The sequence below is a fragment of the Mobula hypostoma genome, chromosome 4, assembly GCF_963921235.1.
Source record: "Mobula hypostoma chromosome 4, sMobHyp1.1, whole genome shotgun sequence".
NCBI lineage: Eukaryota > Metazoa > Chordata > Chondrichthyes > Myliobatiformes > Myliobatidae > Mobula > Mobula hypostoma.
In genome coordinates, this window is record NC_086100.1 from 149541163 (window position 1) to 149564747 (window position 23585).

The following is a 23585-nucleotide window of genomic DNA, read 5'->3' on the forward strand; positions in this document are numbered from 1 at the left end:
CTACATTGAGTGTGTATGTGATAGAAAAAAAACAGGCGGGCCAGCATTATGGGGTTGTGATTGGCTGGGATAACTACAACTTGATTGGAAATCCATATACTAATTGGATGACACAACTGAGTTCATGCTGTGCACCATAGATTGTTACCCGGCAGAGGGCAAACATGTATCTCTGTGCCTCTGGTTGGAAAGCATATTGGACCAGGGAAGGATCAAGCTGCTCAGAAGAATTGTGAAAAGGATGAAAGCAGTGGTCCAGCTACAACAGTTCTTGTTGACAAGATATCTGAGAAAGCTTCAACTAGGAGACAAAAAGCTGCTCGTAAATGATATGAAGGATTCATCAGAGAATGTTGTGGATGAGGAAACCAAGAGGAGCTATCAGATTGTAAAAGGAGTAATAGAAGGATTAATAAGAAAATACTCCAGTGAAGTAAATAGATCTTCCCAAGATCAAGATGCAAACTAGAAGAAAAAAAAGGAGTTAAAAGATGGAAAGAATGTAAGTAAGAAAGGAAAGATGTAAAAGAGAGAAGGAACATGAGAAAGAAAAAGAAATGGATGAAGTAGATCCAGAGAGCGAAAAGAAAGAAGATGACCAGAGCTGTCTGAACCACTTCCTGTAGTCACAGTGTCAACTCCTACAACGACCTGGAGGAGGCCTAAGAACCTGAGATTGTTTCGCAGCCACAAGTCTTACTTGCCAAGCAGAGTGATCACCCTTGTCAGAAAATACATCATCTCACAAGAGTAAGAAATGTTCCACAGCGATTAAATCTTTAGGCCTGAAAAGGACAATTTTAAAATTTACTATGCTGAGGATATCTGTATATAATAGCTGTATTGTATATTGCGTATATAGTTGAGATGCAATCTCAACTATATTGAGTTGGAGTTTATAGCAATGCAGAGGGGAGTGTTGTATATTTAATATTTCAATAACATTTGTGTAATCTTGTGTGGGATATATATATTTTTACTTGATTAAGTGTTCTTCATCTAAATAAATTAATTACAGGTTATATGTAAAAATAGGGTAATCGCATGTCATCACGCTACCATGTGATACATGTGTGTGTTGCTTAAAATAAACCCGAAATTAGATCTGCATGTCAGACTATTGTCTTTTCCTTTAATGTTTTGAAGTTACAACATATAACAATATCCACTACTTTTTGTAGGATTTTCTGTTCAAGGGCATTGGTGTTTCCATACCTGGCTGTGATGCAGCCAGTCAATATACTCTCACCACACTTCTATAGAAGTTTGTCAAAGTTTAAGATGTCATTCGGAATCTTCATAAACACCTAAGGAAGTAAAGGCACTGCCCTGTTTTCTTCATAATTGCACTTATGTGCTGGATGGACCCAGGACAGGTTCTCTGAAATTATAACCTGAGGAATTTAAAGTTGCTGATCCTCTCTACCTCTGATCCTCCAATGAGGACTGGCTCATGGACCTCTTGTTTCCTCCTCCTCGATGTCGGTGACTTTGAATGAGAAGTTGTTATTATGGCACCACTCACTCAGGTTTTCAATCTCTCTCCTGTATGTTGATTCGTCACCACCTCTGATTTGACCTGCGACAGTGATGTCAGCAAACTTGAATATGGTATTAGAGCTGTGCTTAGCCACATGGTTGTACGGCTAAAGCAAGTAGAACTGGGGGAAAGCACACAGCCTTGTGGTGCACTTGTGCTGATGTACATCGTGGAGATGCTGTTGCCAATCGGAACTGACTGGGATCTGCAAGTGAGGAAATCGAGGATCCAATTGCACAGGGAGATATTGAAGCCAAGGTTTTGAAGCTTATTGATTAGTTTTGAGGGGATGATAGTATTAAATGCTGAACTGTAGTCGATAATGAGCATCCTGATGTATGTACCTTTGAGTGACGAGCCAATGAGTTGGCATCTGTGGTGAACCTGTTGTGCCAGTAGGCATATTGGAGCAAATCCAAGAGACTTCTCAGGCAGGAGTTGAAATGTTTCATCATCGGCCTCTCAAAACATTCGGTATTACTGTGGATGCAAGTACTACTGGACAATAGTCATTGAGGCAGGTTACCACGTTCCTCTTTGGCATTGGCATAAGTGAAGCTTGCTTGAAGCATGTGAGTACCTCAGCCTGCCAAAGATCTTAGTGAACACATCAGCCAGTTGATCAGCACAGGTCTTTAGTGCTTGAGTAGGTACCCCATCTAGTCCTCTTATGTTCTGACGGTTAAAGCGAGCACAGAAAGCATTGAACTGTTCTCAAAGCGAAGCCATGTTGTCACCTCTGTCACTTGACTTTACTATATAAGAGGTGATAGCATTCAAGCCCTGCCACAACTATTGAGCATCAATGGTTGATTCAAGTTTGGCCTGGAATTTCTACTTTGCCCATGAGATGGCTTTCCAGAGATTGTACCTGGACCTTGTGTAACTTCCTTGCTCACCAGAATTGAATGCCCCTCAATGGACTGCAGATCTCATGGTTCGTCCAGGGCTTCTGGCATTTTATATTTAGTAATCTATCTACTTTGTAAAGGTATTCATTGACTTGGATTCCAACACCTTCTGAGGAAGAGAATACCATAAGTTCACTACCCATTGGATGAAGAATCTTCTCTTCATCTCAGACCTAAATATCATATCCCATTTCCTGAGACTTTGACGCTGGTTCAGCAAAGGGAAAGCATCCTTCCCACCACTATCAATTCTTCATCCAATCCCAGCCCCATCTATGTACCTTAAATACTTTTGCATCTAATAATCTACCATCTTTCATTGTAAGGGAGAAAAAGTGGTTATTGTGCAATCTTTTCAGGTGATGAAGAGGTCATTATAGAATAACTGGCAGAGTTTGTGTGCTGTAAGGTGGGTATGAACCTTTTAGCTGTGCTAGATGTGTGAAGGAGCATATGAATTTTAGGGACTTGACCTAATCAGTAGACACAGTTGGTCAGAACAAGTGTGATGAAATCAGCACTAGTTATGCAGGTGGGACATTGCATAAAATATAAATTGATCACTCAGACAAGATCACCGAATTTCTTGTGATGTTGCATTGATCATTGATTGAGTCAGTAATCCTCAGGGCCTGACTGCTGAATCAGATATCTAAAAATGTCCTGAAAACTGTGTAGCACTTCAAATGTTTATTTTTGTAATATGTGTTCTATGAACATTTGGAATGAAAATTGAAAAATCATGCATTTTAATTGTATGTATTAGTTGAAGGGAGTAATGAAATATAGTACAACAAAGAAAATCTTTCACATTTTGTAAACTTTTTCTCATCTGTGTTTATTACAAATCCATTGTTTATAAACACTGTCCAGATTAATTTCACATCCCAATACGTCTTAATGCTCTTTAGATCATCCAAATGTACCACTTCTAGTCTGTTTTTGAATTTACATTTGATTAATTTCATACTGCATCTACATTCACAGTCAGGACTCAAAGCTTGAAATGTTCCAACAATGTCGACAAGAATTGACAGTTCTTCACATTCTTCATTCTAAGCACATAGTTCAACATATCTTAATGTTTTAATTGAACCATTCTTAAATTTCTCAGAAGCTACAAATTTGAAATCACAGTATTACTGTGATATTTTCGAGTTAATGCTTTAGTTCGTTATAGTAATTGAGTATTTTTTTTGTCATAGAACCTTCCCTTTTAAAAATCCTTGTGCATTTTTTGTGTGACTGTATTTTACTGATATCTTATACAGTATGTTCTTTCTGTCTTGTATGTGCCCTGTGCTGTGTGTGACTGTTGTACTGTGTTTTGCACCTTGGCCCTGGAGGAACGCTGTTGCATTTGGCTGCATCCATGGATATTCTTGTATGGTTGAATGACAATTATACTTGAACTTGAAATTCAGAATTGGTTGTGTTTGCAACAGCAAAAAGGTCAAAAGCTTACCATTCTCTGAGCTCATCATTAGGAACTCTATTATCCAAATGATTACACACACGTTGACAATGAGCTACAGACTTCCATTCTGTGTGCATTGTTACAATTTGTAACAGTGTTGTAATGTGTGTAGCTCTGATGACGTAAATACATTGAAGCTCTAAAATGTTTCAAAGTAAAGGTTGTGATATGTTTATAGTTTAGAAAAATTATAGATTATTTATTAACACAATAATTACAGGGTATTTCATGATTATATTAATATAAATTTCAAGATTATATTAACATTATATTAAAGAAAATTCTCGCTGTGTGGCAACAAAGGCTATGTGCATGGGAGCATTTCAGTTACTGCACGGCCATGCACCCACAGAGGTAAGAGGGAACAGTGCTCTCTTGGCTACCGCAGACACAGACAAATTCAGAGGTTTGGCAATCTTTTTCTTTACAAGGTCTCTGGAAACCCTGGAGCTCACCCTGTCAGTCTCCAGTGCTTTCAGCATTAGATCTTCTTGCTGAATGCTGTGTCCCAGCCACAGTACACCTCCCCTTTAAGAGCTGTGGGCAAGATTTAAATGCAGCTTGTTACTTTTGATGCTTGCTTCCTGCTGATGTAGCCAGCCGAACCAACGTTGTGGCGAGCACAGACTGTATGTCATATTCACTCAAATGAACAGGCAGCACAAGCTGGCGGCTTGCCTGCAGTGCAATCAACTGAAGAAAATTTCCCCTATTATGTCGACAGAATGCAGTTAATGGTAATTGGGGTATAATATTGCTAAAATATGAGATGAGTGAATAGTGAAGATTTTAGGAGATTTCTTGCTTGTATTTTCTAAGCTCACACCCCTTTTATTAAATAACAAGAAAGTATCTAACCTTGCTGTTACTTGTGCAATTTACTTACTTGGGAACTTACTCTGGCATGTCCACCATTGTGTGAATTGGAAGTGTCTTTAAACCTTTCAGTGGCCTTCAGTTTCAAATCATCCACATTGTTCTTGCTTCTCTTGGTGATTTTGTTTGAGTACTACTGCTAAAAGCAGAGTACACTTTGCAGTCTGCCTGTCTCCCATCTGACTGACAGATGTTTTTTTTCTCTGTTGAACAGGCGTGAAAAGCCATCGATCCCTGTATCTGTCAGAAAGATCAAGACTGCCTTTTCAGATACCTTGGCTATTTCCTCCCTGGCACTAAACCATTGAATCTACTGGTGCAAACTCATCCCCCTCCCCGCCTTCACAACTTTCCAATTAGTCCCTACCTCCTATTTCAAAGTTCAAAGTTCATTTATTATCAGAGTATGTATACTATATACAACTTGAGATTCGTCTCCTTGCAGGCAGCTACAAAACAAGAAACCCAATGGAACCCAAAAACAAATTGTGCAAACAATAGAAGTAAACAGATAACATTCAAAACTGAAATTCAGAACAGTGAGCTTGCAGCCGTCACTGCAGCTGATCTAGGAGCCTGTCAGTTGCAGGCCACAGCCTCAGTTCAGTGTAGAGATGAGTAAACGTTGCAGAGCAGCAAGCTGAACACTGGCTTGTCCTCGGCTCCAGTCTCAACTCTGACCTTTTCAATGCAGCCTGGTGCTTAAATCGGTCAAACAGCAGGTTGCTGCTGTCTCCTGGTCCTGGACCCTGCCACTTCAGTATGCTCTCAGGCCTGTTACCCAACCTTTCCAATTTGGCCCAGCACTTTAATCAATCAAACCTCGGTTGCTCCTCGCTCTCAGGCCCAGGTCCTGCTGCCTTGCGTTTGACTCGTCTTGGTGCTGTCGCTTCGAATTGCCTCCAAGTCCACTCCAGCAGCCAAACATTGTCTCATTCCTCGATCTCGGGCCTGGGCCCCGCCACTAAGCTGCAACCACCCTGCACCTTCGAGACTTCAGTTCATATTGCAAAAATGCCAGGTCATACAGGTGATTCAAAGGCTCGACTCCAAAAGAGAAGTTACAGGCTACTCATTGCGGTGATCATTTTTGAGGAAAAGTATGATTAATAAAGTAATTAATAGTTGTTTTTGCTGCCAGCAAGATGTCACTGTGCTTCACCAGCACCATCTTAAATGCTCAGCCTAGCCCCAGCCCGTCATCCCTTGCTGGGTTCCATATTGCTGATACTGTGAAGAAATCTCCTGGCACATTAACTCTGAGTAAAATTGAGAACCGAATATGTTCTAAGTTTTCATGTTTGAACCTTTGGAATCTTCTCTTTAAGCTTTTGAGTGTGGTAAACTATCCTTCCTCCTCCCTGACACCATGTTTCTCGTTTACTATCCATTTGCTGCCAATTTTGCTTAGGCTGTTCTCCATTGAGCTGTAGCCATCAACTGACCTACAAATGCTTCTGACCTGCTTTATTAACTCTCACATCCAAGGATTTTTCTGTCTACGAGCTTCTTTATTCCTCAGCTGCACCTGACAATTTAGCACTGAGATGAGGAAAAATTTCATTATTCAGTGGCTGGTGACTCTCTGCAATTCTCTACCTGGAGGAGATGCTCAGTCTTTGTATTTATTCAAATGATTTGATAGATTTCTGCACTTCAATGGGATTAAGAGATACGGAAATAATGCTGGGAAATGGTGCTGACAAAAGATCAACAATAATCTTAGAGTTATAAAGCACAGATGTAGGTCCTTTGGTATGCACGTTCCACACCGTTGGTACTGGAGGTCAAGACAGAACCTAGGGTCACTGGAACTGTGAGACACCAGTTTCATATAAAAACAAATCTGCTGGAGATACTCAGTGGTCAAGCAGCGTCTGTGGGAGGAAAGGAATTGAAAATTAGAAACAGGCATCAGGACTAAGAGTTGTTGAGAGGTGAGATGGCCAATATAAAGGGAAGAAGGGAAGTGGTGAGACAGGAATCCAAGGTTGACTGAGGAAAGGTGTAAGAAGTCAGGCAGGTTGTGTCGGGAAGGGAGGGATGGAGTTGAGAACATGGAGGGGAGACTGTAGGGAGAGGAGGCGATTTAAATGCACGTACCTGAGGAGTCTGGAAACAGAATTGGAAGCCACTGTGAAGCCATATACTGAGGAAGGACATGTGACTCTAGTATGGACTCCTGGTAAGGATGTGGTGAAAAAGCCAGAGAGCAGTGAAAACCTGTGTGAGAGAGTCTCACAGAACTCCCATCAGAGACAGGAGGGATACTTCACCAACTCTGCTGCTGTATTGTCCATGATCTTCATGAATTGAAGAGAGGGTCAAAATTTTGCTGTCATTTTTTTGCTCCTTAAAACTTTCTTTTGTAACAGTGGTAATGGATGTTTGGAGAGCAGGTTAGAATTTGGAGTTTAAGTTGTATACAGTGGTGTTATTCCCCAATGAAGATTGTCAGGTATGGACAGAAAAATCAGCCCTACATTAACCATATTAACCTCAAAGGAATCACATTTCAGAACCACATTTAGTGAAAATGTATTGCTGTATCACATTCGTATCAAAACTAAATCCTATCTCGACAGTTGAAGATTAACGTTAACCAGGGCAGCGGTCAGAGACAACTGAGACCTCTTCAGTATTGCTCTGAACTTCATCCTTGTCAATGTGCAGATTCTCTGTAACTTCCTGGCTGAGTGGCATGAATCCTGTTAAAGTGAACAATTACAGCTAAAATGGTGCTTTCTTTCTGAAATTAATATTTATACAGTGATGTTTAGAAACACTTGGTAGTCATTCAGAATCTAGGGAAGGTTATACAGATCATCTGTTGAAGCTTCAGTAATCCAACACCCCTAACTAGCAATTGAATTATCATAAACAATACAAAATTCCCTAACCTCAATTCCTTTTCAAAGTCCTATCAAAATCACTCACACTACACTCCAGTTCCAGGCACATCACTTCCCACAAAGGAAGCAACATGAAACTTGAACAAATTGATCTTGATTTGCAGCAGAATTTCTGCATCTCATTACTTCTGAAAGGATTTCAAGCATTGGGGGAAGAAAAAGACAAGCATTTCTCCACTAAATCTCCAGGCACAGAAATTTTACTCCCTTGTGTAGTCTGGAAAGTTCTACTTGAATTGTTACTGTAAGCAGAACATATGCATTGATGTGTAACTGCAAATTCTTTCTGCATACTCATATTTTTCCCAGTCTGACGTCACCACTGTGAAAGAATGAGTCCATTCAACAGATTGTTTGTGGGATGGCTTTTTGCTGGAGCAATCAAATATTACTCGTACTGATTTGTTCTCTTCCCCAGAGCCATGCATCTTTCTCCTATTTAAATATTTATCCACTTTGTACTTTAAAGCTGTGATAATCTCTTCCTCATTTTAAATGCTGGGCAAAGCACCTTGTCTTCCAAAGGCAATCTGTGAGGGAAATATTTTTCTTACACCCGCTCTCCACTGTCTCTTAACTTTCAATCGAGTATTTTCACAATTGACTTCTTAATTAGGAAAAGTTGTCTTTCCTCATTCCCAAAATAGATGGAAAATAGAGAAATGCAAGTCAGACACATTAAGCTTGTTCCTGAACTGACACTGTAAGATGTATGGTAGCAAGTCCGCAGTCTTGTTTTTACAGCTTTTTCAAACTTTATTTCTACCAGCTTCAACAGAGGGATGTCAAGTGGCTGGTAACTCACTAGCACCTACTTTACTGCACCCCGAATAGCATGAGCCACTCTACTTCTCGTTTCCTGAAAATTCACATCTCCACCCCTCCCCTTGCGTTTGTCAGCTATTTGCCTCCATTAAAAATTTATTTTGGTCTACAAATCTCCCCATTGGTAGATTTAAGGAAAAGGCTGATAATGTATTCAGAATTATCCTTCAGCTAAGAGAACTACTGGTATTCATCCCTCCCCACTAATCTTTCTTCCTCTCAGCAGCCCAAGTGTTACACCTGCTCATTCACCTCCATTTAGGGCCCCAAGCAGTTCTTCCAGGTGAGGCAAAACTTCACCTGTGAATCTGCTGGAGTCACCTGTTGTATCTGGTACTCCCAATGCGGCCTCCAGTCCATCCGCCAGAACTAGAACTCCCTGGTGGGCAAGCATTTTGATTCCAATTCCCATTCCCATTCTGACATGTCAGTCCATGGCCTCCTCTTGTGCCAAGTTGAGACCACCCTCAGGGTGGAGGAACAACACCATATATTCCATCTTGGTAGCCTCCAACCTGAGATGGCATGAATATCGATTTGTCCTTCTGGTAAATCATTTTTTCCTCCCCCTCCCCTCTTCTATTTCCCCACTCTGGCCTTTTACTCGGGTCCCTTCCTCTGTCCCCTTCTCCCTTGATCCACTTTCTTCTCCTATCTGATTCCTTCCTCTCCAGCCCTTTATCTTTTCCACCCACCTTGCTTCACCTATCACCTTCTAGCTAGCTTCCTTCCCCTCCCCCCACCTTTTTATTCTGCATCTTCCCCCTTCCACTTCAGTCCTGAAGGAAGGTCTCACTCCAAAGTGTTGATTGTTTATTAATTTCTGCAGATAATACCTGACCTGCTGAGCTCCTCCAGTATTTTGTGCGTGTTACTGGTATCAAAGTCAAGTGTAATTGCTTGGCTCGTAGTGATGCTAATTATCAGAGAATTGCAACTCATTTTATGGAGGAGAGGCCCTTGCATACCTGTGGCACTCAGACAACACACAGAAAATGCTGGAGGAACTCAGCAGGCCAGGCAGCATCTATGGAAAAGAGTACAGTTGATGTTTTGGGCCGAGACACTTAGAGTTGTGTTGTTTGGATTCTTGGTTACCCATGACAAACAGGTTTGAGGTAATGATGCAGATTTCAAACTTTTATAGATTACAGCGGTAGAGCAGTCATGCCTGAGGGGATGTCACTGCCCTACAGCAAGAAAAGCTGATGATGGCTGTGGTAGGATTGGTTGCCTGAAGTTCTATCAGACATCCACATCAGAAGACTCAATTCAGGTTTGTCACTGTTTGCTTGTTGCCCATGTTTAATGATGTCTCCAAATTTATCAAGATAATAACTTCTTCATTGACCTCCCAGAGCAGCAGACACTACCACTGCCTTGAAGAATATTATAGTGACACAATACATTATTTATGTTCCTTAATATTTCAAACATTAGTCACATTTCATACTGTTCATATCATATTTTTCTATCTAGAAATAAGTTCTTGTGGTGAATATCATAATAAAATGCCACCTAAATGTCATTCTAGGTTTGTGCTAAGATGTTTCATCAGAGAGCTAATCAGATGAAGGTTCTGGAAGAAAAATTAGGAGTCTGCATGGCGTCAATTCAGCTCAGCCGAGCTGAAAGGCGAGTGAGAGCCCTAGAGATTCACACTGCAACTCTCAACCTGCAAACGCAGCTCTTGGAAGAAATGGCCAAGGCGGGGTTAAAGTGCGAAGCAGCATGCACTGAAGTTGTTCAGGAGCACATTTCTGTGAGTGTTATTCAAAGAGCATTGTATACAGCATGAAATCTGATTTTGGTGTTCATTGAATACCTACTCTTACCCCTTCTGAATTATTTTGAATCTCTGTCAATTACGAAAGATTAATATCAGCTTTCTTAAAATTATGGAAATTGTTTTAAGACTTTGTACCACAGCAACTCTAAAAGAGATGGAGGAGAACTTAAACAGATTTCTTTTTCTGCATCTGTATTTACTCAGGAGATGGACACAGTCTATAGAAATCAGGCAAAGCGACAATGTGTTCATGGAGTATATACAGATTACAGAGAAGATGTTTGCTGTCTTGAGAAATATTAGGGTGTATAAATCTGCAGGGCTAGACAAGTCATTCCTCAGACTCTCTAGGAGGCTCATACTGAAATTGCAGGGGCCCTAGCAGAGGTATTTAAAATATCCTTAGCTGTGGGTGAGATGCCGGAGGTTTGGAGGGTAGCTAATGTCATTCCATTGTTTAAGAAAGGCTCTAAAAATAAGCCAGAAATTTATAGACCAGTGAACCTGATATCAGTAGTGGGAAAGTTATTGGAAGTTATTCTAAGGGACTAAATATACTAGTATTTGGATAGACAGGGAATGATTAAGGATAGTCAATATTGCTTAGTGCATGTTAGATCATGTCTAAACAATCTTACGGAGTTTTTTGAATAAGTTACCAGAAAAGCTGATGAAGGCAAGCCAGTGGATGTTAACTGCATGGATTTTAGCAAGGCCATTGACAAGGTCTCATATGGGAGGTTGGTCAAGAATTTCAGTCACTTGGCATTCAAGATGAGTTAGTAAATTGGATTAAACATCGGCTTCACGGGAGAAGCCAGAGAGTGGTAGTAGATAGTTGCCTTTACTGTGACTAGTAGTTTGCTGCAGGGATCAGTGCTGGATCCATTGTTGTTTGTCATCTATATTAACAATCTGGATGATAATGTGGTTAACTGGGTCAGCAAATTTGTTGATGACAACAAGATTGGGGATGTACTGGACAGCAAGGAAGGCAATCAAAGTTTGCGGTGGGATCTGGACTAGCTGGAAAAATGGGTTGAGAAAATGACAGATGGAACTTATTGCAGACAAGTGTGATGTGTTTCACTTTGGGAAGACGAACTAGGGTAGGACTTGAACGGTGAGCAAAAGGGCACTGAGGACTGCGATAGGACGATCTGGGAATACAGATCCATAATTTCTGGAAAGTAGCATCACAGGTAGATAAGGCTGTGAAGAGAGCTTTTGGTACATTGGCCTCCATAAATCAGAGTATTAAATACAGGAGTTGGGATGTTATGTTGAAGTTGTATAAGACATTGGTGACACCTAATTTCGAGTTTTGAATGCATTTCTGGTCATCAACTTACAAGAAAGATGTCAATAGGATTGAAAGAGGCAGAGAAAATTTACAAGCATTTTAGAACTTAATTCCCTAAAGCATAGAAGAATGAGTGGAAATTTGATTGAAGTATACAAAATTATGAGGGGTATAGATAGGGTATATACAAGCAGACTTTTTGCACTGAGCTTAAGTAAGACTGGAACTAGAAGTCATGGGTTAAGGGTGAAGATTGAAATGTTAAAAGGGAACATGAGGGGAAATTTATTCACTCAGCAGGTGGTGAGAGTGTAAGCAAGCTGCCAGTAGAAATGGTGGATGTGGGTTTGATTTCAACATTTAAGAGAAATTTAGATTGGTACATGGATGAGAGGGGTACAGAGGGCTGTGGTCCAGTTCTGACCCTGCAAAATTCTCAAAATTCACTGGAAATTTAGGCAAAGCTTGAGAATACATACCACCCGAGTCAAAGACAGCTTCTGTCCAACTATTATCAGAACTGACCTCTCATAAGCTAAAAATGAACTCTTGAACTCTTGATCATGCAATCTTCCTCATTGTGACCTTTGAAGTTTATTTGTCTACCTGCAGTGCCCTTTTGCTGTAGCTGCAACCTTATATTCTGCCTTCTGCTTTCTTCTTACTACCATGATATAATAAATGTATGGCATGATTTGTTGGGATGGCACATAAAATAAAAGGATTTCACTGTATCTTAGTACGTGTGGCAATAATAAACCTATAGCAGTATTGTTCACCCCACTGAGAATGTGATTGGTCCCTGTAAAGTAATACTGTCACTTTCCACAAATTCTCCTCTCTCAAGAGCCTATTTAATTCCCTTTTTGATGCCACTCGTTCTCTTTTCATCACTACTGCATAAAGACAATTTTTTCACATTTCCTTGTTTATTTTTAACTTGAACTGTTGTATCTACAGTCTATTGTCCATGAACTATCTACTAATGGAAAGAGTTTCCTTTTATTCTGAACAAGATTTGTTCACACATCTTTTCTCAAATTTCTTTGCACCAAGGAGAGCAACACTCTAACCTTGAGATAAAATCCCACATTCCTAGAAACGGTCTATGTATGACTGATCCCACTATCCCAAGATGTCAGGGAAAATGAGCTCACAGGAATAGAACTGACAGCACTGTAACTCTACCGACATTTGTTCTCCCCCTTCCCATGGCTACTGCATACTGTTTCTCCTACGTAATAATAATAATCACACTAATTCTCTTCCCTTTTGGGTGGGATTTGCAAAGTTGCTGTAAATTCTGTCTCTGGACTGATGACATTAAATATCAAGATATCTGGCAATTGTCATGAAACATATTTAAGAGCTTGCTTTGCACAAAATGATGGGCACATTTTTTTTTACCTAAAACAATAACCACACTTTAAAGGTGTTGATTGGAATGACATTAAGTCAGGATAAAAGGTGCTTCTCTAAGATCCTATCCTTTTTTTTCGTGGTGAACAACTCCCCTGTGGGTCAGAACAGCAATCTGTGGATCAATATTCACCTGGTTCTGAATGCAAATCTAGAAGTTCCTTTTCTGGGAAACTTCAGTGTAGGCATCTGGTCTCCAGGCTGCATGTAACATAAAAGGTTTAGACAAGAAAAAGCCATTAAATGCGCCAAAGCTTCTCACGCCAGTCACCTATATTTACATCTTCAAATTTATCTAGAAATTGTTAAAATATTTATAATTCCTTTCCAGTGAATAAGTTGCCTTTTAAAATATTTTTTCTTCACTTATTATTAATGTATTTTGTTCCTGCCTTCTTCTCAAATCATTAACTAATGGTCACAGTGTAATTTGACTTGATTTATTTTATGTTTTTTTTATGTCCCTCTGGTCACCCCCTTAACCAGCAGCGTTCTCAATCAAAACATTGATAATGGGTAAGAGCAACACACACAAAATGCTGGAGGAACTCAGCAGGTCAAGCAGCATCTATGGAAATAAGTAAACAGTTGACGTTTCAGGCCGAGACTTTTCATCAGGACTGGAAAGGCAGGCGGGAGAAGCCTGTTTGAATGAGAAACATAGAAACATAGAAAATAGGTGCAGGAGTAGGCCATTCGGCCCTTCGAGCCTGCACCGCCATTTATTATGATCATGGCTGATCATCCAACTCAGAACCCCGCCCCAGCCTTCCCTCCATACCCCCTGATCCCCGTAGCCACAAGGGCCATATCTAACTCACTCTTAAATATAGCCAATGAACTGGCCTCAACTGTTTCCTGTGGCAGAGAATTCCACAGATTCACCACTCTCTGTGTGAAGAAGTTTTTCCTAATCTCGGTCCTAAAAGGCTTCCCCTTTATCCTCAAACTGTGACCCCTTGTTCTGGACTTCCCCAACATCGGGAACAATCTTCCTGCATCTAGCCTGTCCAATCCCTTTAGGATTTTATACGTTTCAATCAGATCCCCCCTCAATCTTCTAAATTCCAACGAGTACAAGCCCAGTTCATCCAGTCTTTCTTCATATGAAAGTCCTGCCATCCCAGGAATCAATCTGGTGAACCTTCTTTGTACTCCCTCTATGGCAAGGATGTCTTTCCTCAGATTAGAGGACCAAAACTGCACACAATACTCCAGGTGTGGTCTCACCAAGGCCTTGTACAACTGCAGTAGTACCTCCCTGCTCCTGTACTCGAATCCTCTCGCTATAAATGCCAGCATACCATTTGCCTTTTTCACCGCCTGCTGTACCTGCATGCCCACTTTCAATGACTGGTGTATAATGACACCCCGGTCTCGTTGCACCTCCCCTTTTCCTAATCGGCCACCATTCAGATAATAATCTGTTTTCCTATTTTTGCCAGCAAAGTGGATAACTTCACATTTATCCACATTAAATTGCATCTGCCATGAATTTGCCCACTCACCCAACCTATCCAAGTCACTCTGCATCCTCTTAGCATCCTCCTCACAGCTAACACTGCCACCCAGCTTCATGTCATCCGCAAACTTGGAGATGCTGCATTTAATTCCCTCATCCAAGTCATTAATATATATTGTAAACAACTGGGGTCCCAGCACTGAGCCTTGCGGTACCCCACTAGTCACCGCCTGCCATTCTGAAAAGGTCCCGTTTGTTCCCACTCTTTGCTTCCAGTCTGCTAACCAATTCTCCATCCACATCAATACTTTACCCCCAATACCGTGTGCTTTAAGTTTGCACACTAATCTCCTGTGTGGGACCTTGTCAAAAGCCTTTTGAAAATCCAAATATACCACATCCACTGGTTCTCCCCTATCCACTCTACTGGTTTCATCCTCAAAAAATTCTATGAGATTCGTCAGACATGATTTTCCTTTCACAAATCCATGCTGACTTTGTCCGATCATTTCACCGCTTTCCAAATGTGCTGTTATCACATCTTTGATAACTGACTCCAGCAGTTTCCCCACCACCGACGTTAGGCTAACTGGTCTATAATTCCCCGGTTTCTCTCTCCCTCCTTTTTTAAAAAGTGGGGTTACATTAGCCACCCTCCAATCCTCAGGAACTAGTCCAGAATTTAACGAGTTTTGAAAAATTATCACTAATGCATTCACTATTTCTTGGGCTACTTCCTTAAGCACTCTAGGATGCAGACCATCTGGCCCTGGGGCTTTATCTGCCTTTAATCCCTTCAATTTACCTAACACCACTTCCCTACTAACAAGTATTTCGCTCAGTTCCTCCATCTCACTGGACCCTCTGTCTCCTACTATTTCTGGAAGATTATTTATGTCCTCCTTAGTGAAGACAGAAGACAGGCTATTCTGGACTGGGTTTTGAGCAATGAGGAAGGGTTAATTAGCAAGCTTGTCGTGAGAGGCCCCTTGGGTAAGAGTGACCATAATATGGTGGAATTCTTCATTAAGATGGAGAGTGACATAGTTAATTCAGAAACAAAGGTTCTGAACTTAAAGAGGGGTAACTTTGAAGGTATGAGACGTGAATTAGCTAAGATAGACTGGCAAATGACACTTAAAGGATTGATGGTGGATATGCAATGGCAAGCATTTAAAGGTTGCATGGATGAACTACAACAATTGTTCATCCCAGTTTGGCAAAAGAATAAATCAAGGAAGGTAGTGCACCCGTGGCTGACATGAGAAATTAGGGATAGTATCAATTCCAAAGAAGAAGCATACAAAGAGAAGGTGGAAGGAGGAGCAGAAGTACAAGTTAGAAGTTGATAGGTGAAGCCAGATGCATGGGAGAGGGCAAAGGAAGTAAGAAACTAGGGTGTAATAAGTGGAAAAGGAGAAGGGCTGGAGAAGAAGGAATCTGATAGGAGGAGAGTGGATCATTCGAGAAAGAGAAGCAGGAGGGGCACCGAGGGGAGATGATAGGCAGGTAAGAAGCAGGGGTAAGAGGCCAGAGTGGGGAAATGAAGCTGAGGGAAGGGGAAGGGAAAATAAATTACCGGAGTTGAAGAATCGCCGTTCATGCCATCAGGTTGGAGGCTACTTAGAGTCGGAATATGAGGTGTTGCTCCTCCAAACTGAGAGTGGTGTCATCGTGGCAGAAGAGCAGGCCATGGGCCAACATGTGGAATGGGAATTTTAATTCCACATCCCATTCCCATTCTGATATGTCTATCCACGGCCTCCTCTACTGTCAAATGGAGCCACACTCAGGTTGGAAGAACAACACGTCATATTCCGTCTGGATAGCCTCCAACCTGATGGCATGAACATTGACTTCTCTAACTTCTGTTAATGCCCCACCTCCCCTTCGTACCCCATCCGTTTATTTATTTATTTTCTTTCCCTATTTCTCTTCTTTTTTCTCCTGTGTCCCTCTCACTATAACTCCTTGCCCATCCTCTGGGCTCACCCCCCCTTCTTTCTCCCTAGGCCTCCCGTCCCATGATCCTCTCTCTTCTCTTGCCTCGTATCCCTTTTGCCAATCAACTTTCCATCTCTTAACTCCATCCTTCCCCCTCCTGTCTCCTCCTATCATTTTGGATCTCCCCCTCCCCGTTCCACTTTCAAATCTCTTACTATCTCTTGTTACGTACCCCGTAACTGGATTGCCAAACCAGCACTTAGTTGGAGTCTACATTACTGGAACTAAGAACGATTTATTAAAGAAATAAGTAACACAGTACTCTAATCGTAAGGATATAAATGCAACAGATTAACAATGATAAAACACACATATACACAGAACTAGGGTAATAGGAATCAACCAAGCTCTATCGCAGTCTAGGGGTAAAATGATCAGTCTCAAGTGACGCAGAGTTCAGTTCAGCTGAGTACAGTTTGCAGTAACCGCTGTTGTGCCATTGGAGAGAGAGAGAGAGAGGATGATATGCAAATCTGATTCAGACAGACCTTGATGTTCTTCACAGTTAGCTTTCGGGCGAACCCTTTTTGTCTTCTGTGGTCACCGACTGTGACCCCTCCGTTCCAGATACGACTGTTCTTCCGCGGTGAACCTGGCACCCAGGCAAGGGCGGACACACACACCAGGTTCCCGCCGATCGTACCTTTTCACCCTGTGTGTCTATGGTCAGTTCATGCGACCAGAACTCCAAACCTCACCAACTTGTGGGGGCACACTGCTTTTCCAGGGTCTCATTATCTCGTGATCTCATGGTGTGTGTCTTGCCTTAGCGAACCTGTTCTTTTTATCCCCCTGCTGGGGTATCGCCTGTCCATCAAACTTCAAACAGTTCAGGTTCAAAGCAATCGGTCTGTCAATACTTGGACTGGTGTCTCTTTCCGTTATCTCTCTCCTCTCTCATTAACATTTTGAATGTTTCTCCATTGTCTCACTTATCTCTCTCATTAGCATCAATCTTCTGATAACTTGTTTTTTTGTCACATCCCTATCCTTCAAAGGATTTTTACCGGGGTAAAAATTATAGGCATGAATACCTTATTAGATACACGCTAATATACAGGGTCATCAGCTGTTCGGCTAATACAGAGAACTTTAAGTTTTCAACACCTTGACAGACAGTCAACAATCACCTTTCCGTTCCTTTTATATGTGTTATTTTAATATCCTCTAAGACCAGGCTCCAACTTAGCAAACTTCATAGTGGCCAAAAACAGTAATGGGTTGTGATCAGTGTAACTTCTCAGTGGTTTCCGTCCCGGACAAATATAACAAAGGTCGTCCCACACAAACTTAGCATTCTTTGGCAAGAGCTTAGTAAGAGGGAGGGTAATATCCGCAATGTTTTTGCAAAACTTCCGATAGTACCCCAAGAACCTTCTCAGGGCTCTCTTGTCTGTCGGGGTGGGGACTTCAGAGATAGCCCGCACCTTAGCCTGCATCGATGCCAGCTGCCCCTGTCTTACCACAAATCCCAGATAAGTGATCTTTCCATGGCCGAATTCACTTTTTGCGAGGTTCACTGTCAGGCTAGCTTCAAACAGCTTTTTAAACAACTCCTGTACTGCCACAATGTGCTCCTCCCATGTGTCACTCCAGACCACTAAATCGCCAATATACGCTTCTGTGTTCTTTAGCCCTTTTGTCACTGAATTAATCATCCTATAGGGGTATTGCTCACCAGGCTGACCTTATGTGACAACACCACCATGTCCCAGCTCTTGGCATCGCCTTGGGACATCCGGACATACGTGTGCGTGCCGGTTAATTGTCTTTCCCAGCGGGTCGCTCTGTTCGGGGGTTAAGGGAGAGACCTTATCAGCAAAGCTGGCCAAACCGATAGACTTCTCCCATCTGGTCGGCACCATACTTATCTTTTCAAACTATGTTTTCCCCATTATCAGGTGGCACCCTAGCCTCATTAATTTTCATGATAACACCGACGAGGTCTGTTTTCTGATCGTGGCAAGCTGTTAGCATATCAATAGCCTGTAATTGTGTTAGCTCACGTCTACAATAGTCAATAGCATCCTTCCTCCTGTGCGGCCAGTAAGACTCCTTCATGATTCTATCGACTGTTTTCCTCACCCCAAAATGTCCACTGAGGGGTATCTTGAGGACCAGGTTAAAAATCTCACCCCCATAAATTTTCGGCACTATCACCCCCCATTCCTCATCTGTGGGCACGGTACTTGGTCTCCATTTCCTCCTTAGTACTCCCTCCTTCACATAATAGCCCACTGGCTCCCTTTTTAATTCGCTTCGGAGAGAGCTGTCTCCGTCAAAACCATCAGCTCCTCGTCTCGCTCCTGTGCCTGTATAAATTCCGTCCTTGCTAATGATAAGTCTACCCTAACTTTCGTTTCACTACACTGCTTCTTCTCACTTTCTAACCCCTCCTGGTACAAGGCTGGTAAAAACGTCTCAGCTAAATCTATATTCACTTCGGCAGCCTTTCTGGACATGCGCTGAGTCACTGCACAAATGGGGTAAGCCTGTGAGTCCTTGGGCGGGGCCTCAATGCTGTCTGGCTGGCTTGTCAATCTTACTGCTGGGTACACCTCTCCGCCGGCGAGGTCATTACCGAGTAAGACCTCCACGTCTTCCATCGATAGTTCGGGTCTCACCCCGATCATGACTGGTCCGGAGACCAAGTCGCTTTTTAGGTGTATCTGGTGCAAAGGTACTGCTTCAGTCCCTTTCCCAATGCCTTTTATCACCCTGACCTCCCCAATCTGGGTCTCTGAACTAAAGTCTAACACACTCTTTAATATCAATGACTGACAAGCTCCAGTGTCTCTCCAGATCCGTGCTGGAACTGGGTTTAACCCCTCTTTCACCGACACCAATCCGGCCGAGATAAACCTCTTGCGCCCTTCCTGAACTTTATCAGACCTCTTCTCCCCTAGCGGTTTGTTTACCAGCTCAATACAGCCAGTCGGAGTCGTTTTTCCTTTCCCCGTCTCCTTCTTTGGGGCAAAGCACCTGGACGCAAAGTGACCGGCTTTCCCACAATTATAGCATACGACCCCAGGAGACTTCCTACCAAACTGCTCCCTGTCTTCCTTATCCTTCTCACTAGTCCCCGGCTTACTTTCTGGCTTTTCTGGCGGACTCTCTCCGCCCTCTTGACTACCCTTCTGGTAGCTTTTACTCAGGGTAAACTTCGCTTTGTGCGTTAACGCATATTCATCCGCTAACTTAGCAGTTGCGGCTAAGGTTTCTGCCTCTCTGTCATCTAGGTAGGGCCTCATACCTTCAGGGACACAACCTTTAAACTGCTCAATCAGTATTATCTGTAACAGTCTGTCATAATCCCCATTGACCCCTTTCGAGGCGCACCAACGCTCACAATACATTTGCATCTCACGGGCAAAGACTAAATACGTGCGGCCCCACTGCTTCCTCGCATTCTGGAACCTCTGCCGGTATGCCTCTGGGACCAACTCATAAATCCTGAGTATGGCCTCTTTCACCACATCATACCTCTGGGCATCTTCTGTGGACAAGGCCGAGTAAGCTTGCTGGGCTTTTCCTTTAAGTACGCTCTGAAGCAAAACAGCCCACTTATCCCGCGGCCAGTCCTGACTTGCAGCGACTTTTTCAAAATGGAGAAAGTACCGATCAACATCAGCCTTCTCAAATGGGGGATCCAGCCTAACCTCCTGGGTCGCCCTGAACCCTCCACCTTGGTTCGGCATGGGCCCCTGCGCTAGCGTCATCCTTAACTTCTCCAGCTCAAATTCCCTTTCCTTCTCTCTCTCTTCCCGTTCTAACTGCCTGTCCCTCTCTTCTCGCTCCAGCTGTTTTATCCGGAATTCGTGCTCGAGTCTCAGTTTTTCCATCTGCAGCTGTACTGCTTCTCCACCAGGTTTGCCCATAGATATCACTTCCAGCTCCCCTTGGGGAAACACACCTTTAGATACATAGTGCTCTATGATAGCTCTGTGTATCTCCACTCTCCTCATTGTCGACTTCCCCTTAAAAAGATTCAACCGTTTGGCCACAGTTGCCAATTCTGATTTCCTGGCATCCTCTAATGCCTCCAAGGTTGGCGCCTTTAGAAATTCCTCAATCTCCATTTCTGCTGTTTGCCCTTTCTTTCTTTTGGGAATTTTAACCCAATCAATTTACCCAGTCCCAAATTTGGAATTCAGAATCCCGGACGAGCCCCCACTTATGTTACGTACCCAGTAACTGGGTTGCCAAACCAGCAGAAATGGACCACTTAGTTGGAGTCTGGATTACTGGAACTGAGAAAGTTTTATTAAAGAAATAAGTAACACAGTACTCTAATCGTAAGGATATAAATGCAACAGATTAGCAATGATAAAGCACACATGTACACAGAACTAGGGTAATAGGAATCAACCAAGCTCTAGGGGTAAAATGATCAGTCTCAAGTGATGCAGAGTTCAGTTCAGCTGAGTACAGTTTGCAGTAATCGCTGTTGTGCCGTTGGAGAGAGAGAGAGAGGATGATATGCGAATCTGATTCAGACAGACCTTGATGTTCTTCGCAGTTAACTTTCGGGCGAACCCTTTTATGTCTTCTGTGGTCACCGACTGTGACCCCTCCGTTCCGGATATGACTGTTCTTCCGCTGTGAACCCGGCACCCAGGCAAGGGCAGACACACACACCAGGTTCCCGCCGATCGTACCTTTTCACCCTGTGTGTCTATGGTCAGTTCACGCGACCAGAACTCCAAACCTCACCAACTTGTGGGGGCACACTGCTTTTCCAGGGTCTCGTTATCTCGTGATCTCGTGGTGTGTGTCTTGCCTTAGCGAACCTGTTCTTTTTATCCCCCTGCTGGGGTATCGCCTGTCCATCAAACTTCAAACAGTTCAGGTTCAAAGCAATCGGTCTGTCAATACTTGGACTGGTGTCTCTTTCGGTTATCTCTCACTCCTCTCTCATTTACATTTTGAATGTTTCTCCATTGTCTCACTTATCTCTCTCATTAGCATCAATCTTCTGGTAACTTGGTTTTTTGTCACACTCTCCTTTCAGTTAGTTCTGAGGAAGGGTCTCGATCCGAAACGTCGACTGTACCTCTTCCTATAGATGCTGCCTGGCCTGCTGCGTGCACCAGCATTTTTTTATGTGTGTTGTATATGGAATGGGAGTGGGGATTGGAATAGGGATATGAATTGAAATGGTTGGACACCAGGAAATTCTGCTTTTTGCAGATAGAGCTGAGGTGCTCAGCAAAGCAGTCCCCCAAACTGCGACAGGTCTCACCAATGTAGAGGAGCCCACACTAGAAGCACCGGATACAGCAGATGACCCCAACAGATTTGCATGTGAAATGCTGCCTCACTTGAAAGGGGTGTCTGGTGCCCTGAATGGTTGAGGAGAAGCGGGCATGTGTAGCAAAATAGACAAGGGAATCACAGAGGGAGTGATCCTTGCAGAAAGTAGAGAGTAGAGGTGGAGGTGAAGATGTGTTCGTTGTAGGGTCCCATTGAAGATAGTAGAAATTGCAAAGAATAATGTGGATGCAGAGGCTCATGGGGTGGTAGGTGAGGACAAGTGGAACTCTATCACTGTTTAAGCAGCAGGAAAATGGGATAAGCGTGGATGTCAGGAAAATGGAAGAGAGGTGGGTGAGCGCAGCAATGTGGGGGAGAAAGGGAAACCCCATTCTGTGAAGAAGCTGGATATCCCTGATGTCCTGGAAAGGAATAGATGCAGAGGAGATGAAGGAACTGAGAAAAGGGAATGGCATTTTTACAGGAGACAGGGTGGGAAGAGTTATAGTCAGGATAGCTATGGGAATCAGTGGGTTTGTAAAAGATATCATTAGACAGTTTGTCTCCAGAGATGGAAAAAGGAGAGAGGTGTCAGAAATGGAGCAAGTAAGTTTAAGTCCAGGGTGGAAGTTGGAGGCAAATCTGATGAAATTGATGAGCTGGGCATGGGTGTATGAAGTAGCACCAGTGCAGTCATCAATGTAACGCAGAAAGAGATGATGTGCAATTACCACAGAGGGCCCGAAACATGAACTATTCCATGTGGGCAATGAAAAAGCAAACATAGCTGGAGTCCATGCAGGTGCCCATGGCTACAGCTTGAGTTTGGAGTAAGTGGGAAAAGCCGAAAGGGAATAATTGAGGATGAGTAACAGTTCTGCCAGATGGAGGGTAGTGGTGGAGGGTATCTGGTTGAGTCTGTTGACAAGGAAGAAGCTGAGAGCCTGAAGGCCTTCTTGATGAGGAATAGACGTGCATAGGGTCTGGACGGCCATGGTAAAATTGAGGCGATCAGGGACAGGGAATTGAAAGTTGTTGAGATTGAGAGCATGTGAAGACTTGCGGATATAGGAGGAAAGGGTCTGAACCAAAAGGGATAAAACGGAGTCAAGGTATGTGTACACAAGGTCAGTGGGGCAGGAGCAGGCAGAACCAATGGGTCTACTCAGATAGTTAGGTTTGTGGATATTGGGTAGGAGGTAGAAATGAGCATTGCAGGGTAAGGGAACAATGAGCTTGGTGGCTATGGATGGGAGATCTTCAGAGTTGATGAGGTTCGTGTTGGTGTTGGAGACAATTTTCTGATGGTACTGAATAGGATTCCCTTCAAACGGCAAGTAAGAAGTGTCTGAGAGTTGTCACCTGGCCTCAGCAAGGTAGAGATCAGTCCGCCACACTACAATGGCACCCCTTTGTCTGTGGGTTTGATGGTGAGATTTAGATTGGCACAGAGAGGGAGGCAAATGGGATCATGTTTGAAGAGAAGAGGGGAGTGCTGAAATTCAGCTAGTTGATACCTCGTCGGCAACTAGAGATGAAAAGATCCAGAGCAGGCAATTGGCGAAGTCAACATGGGTGCACAGAACAGCACCAGTGCAGTCATTAATATAGCGCAGAAGAGTTGGGGAGCATTACCAAGGAAGATCTGAAACATGGACTGTTCAAGGCTGTTGTCAAGAAAAGAGAGCTTTAAGGTTTCAAAATGGCAAATAGAATTGTATAGGGACTCTGATTCTGATTCTGATATCCATGGTGCAAATGAAGCGGTCAGGGCAAGGAAATAAGGAGAGGAGAGTTACATCAAAGACACTTAT

General features: G+C 42.9%; 1 protein-coding gene across 7 annotated transcripts in view; it reads left to right on the forward strand.

Annotated features, from left to right (window-relative positions):
• Window positions 1-23585, forward strand: part of LOC134345667 (limbin-like) — a 313316-nt gene that overhangs the window by 166165 nt on the left and 123566 nt on the right. For 6 of the 7 annotated variants that reach the window (XR_010017745.1, XM_063046694.1, XM_063046692.1 and 3 more), the window contains 2 exons: window positions 9689-9817; window positions 10076-10303. Coding sequence is in view for 6 of the 7 variants with exons in the window: in XM_063046694.1 (XP_062902764.1) it covers window positions 9689-9817; window positions 10076-10303 (357 nt within the window). In the remaining variant the exon portion in view is untranslated. The remainder of the gene's footprint in view (window positions 1-9688; window positions 9818-10075; window positions 10304-23585) is intronic. The other variant, XM_063046696.1, reaches the window with a different exon arrangement.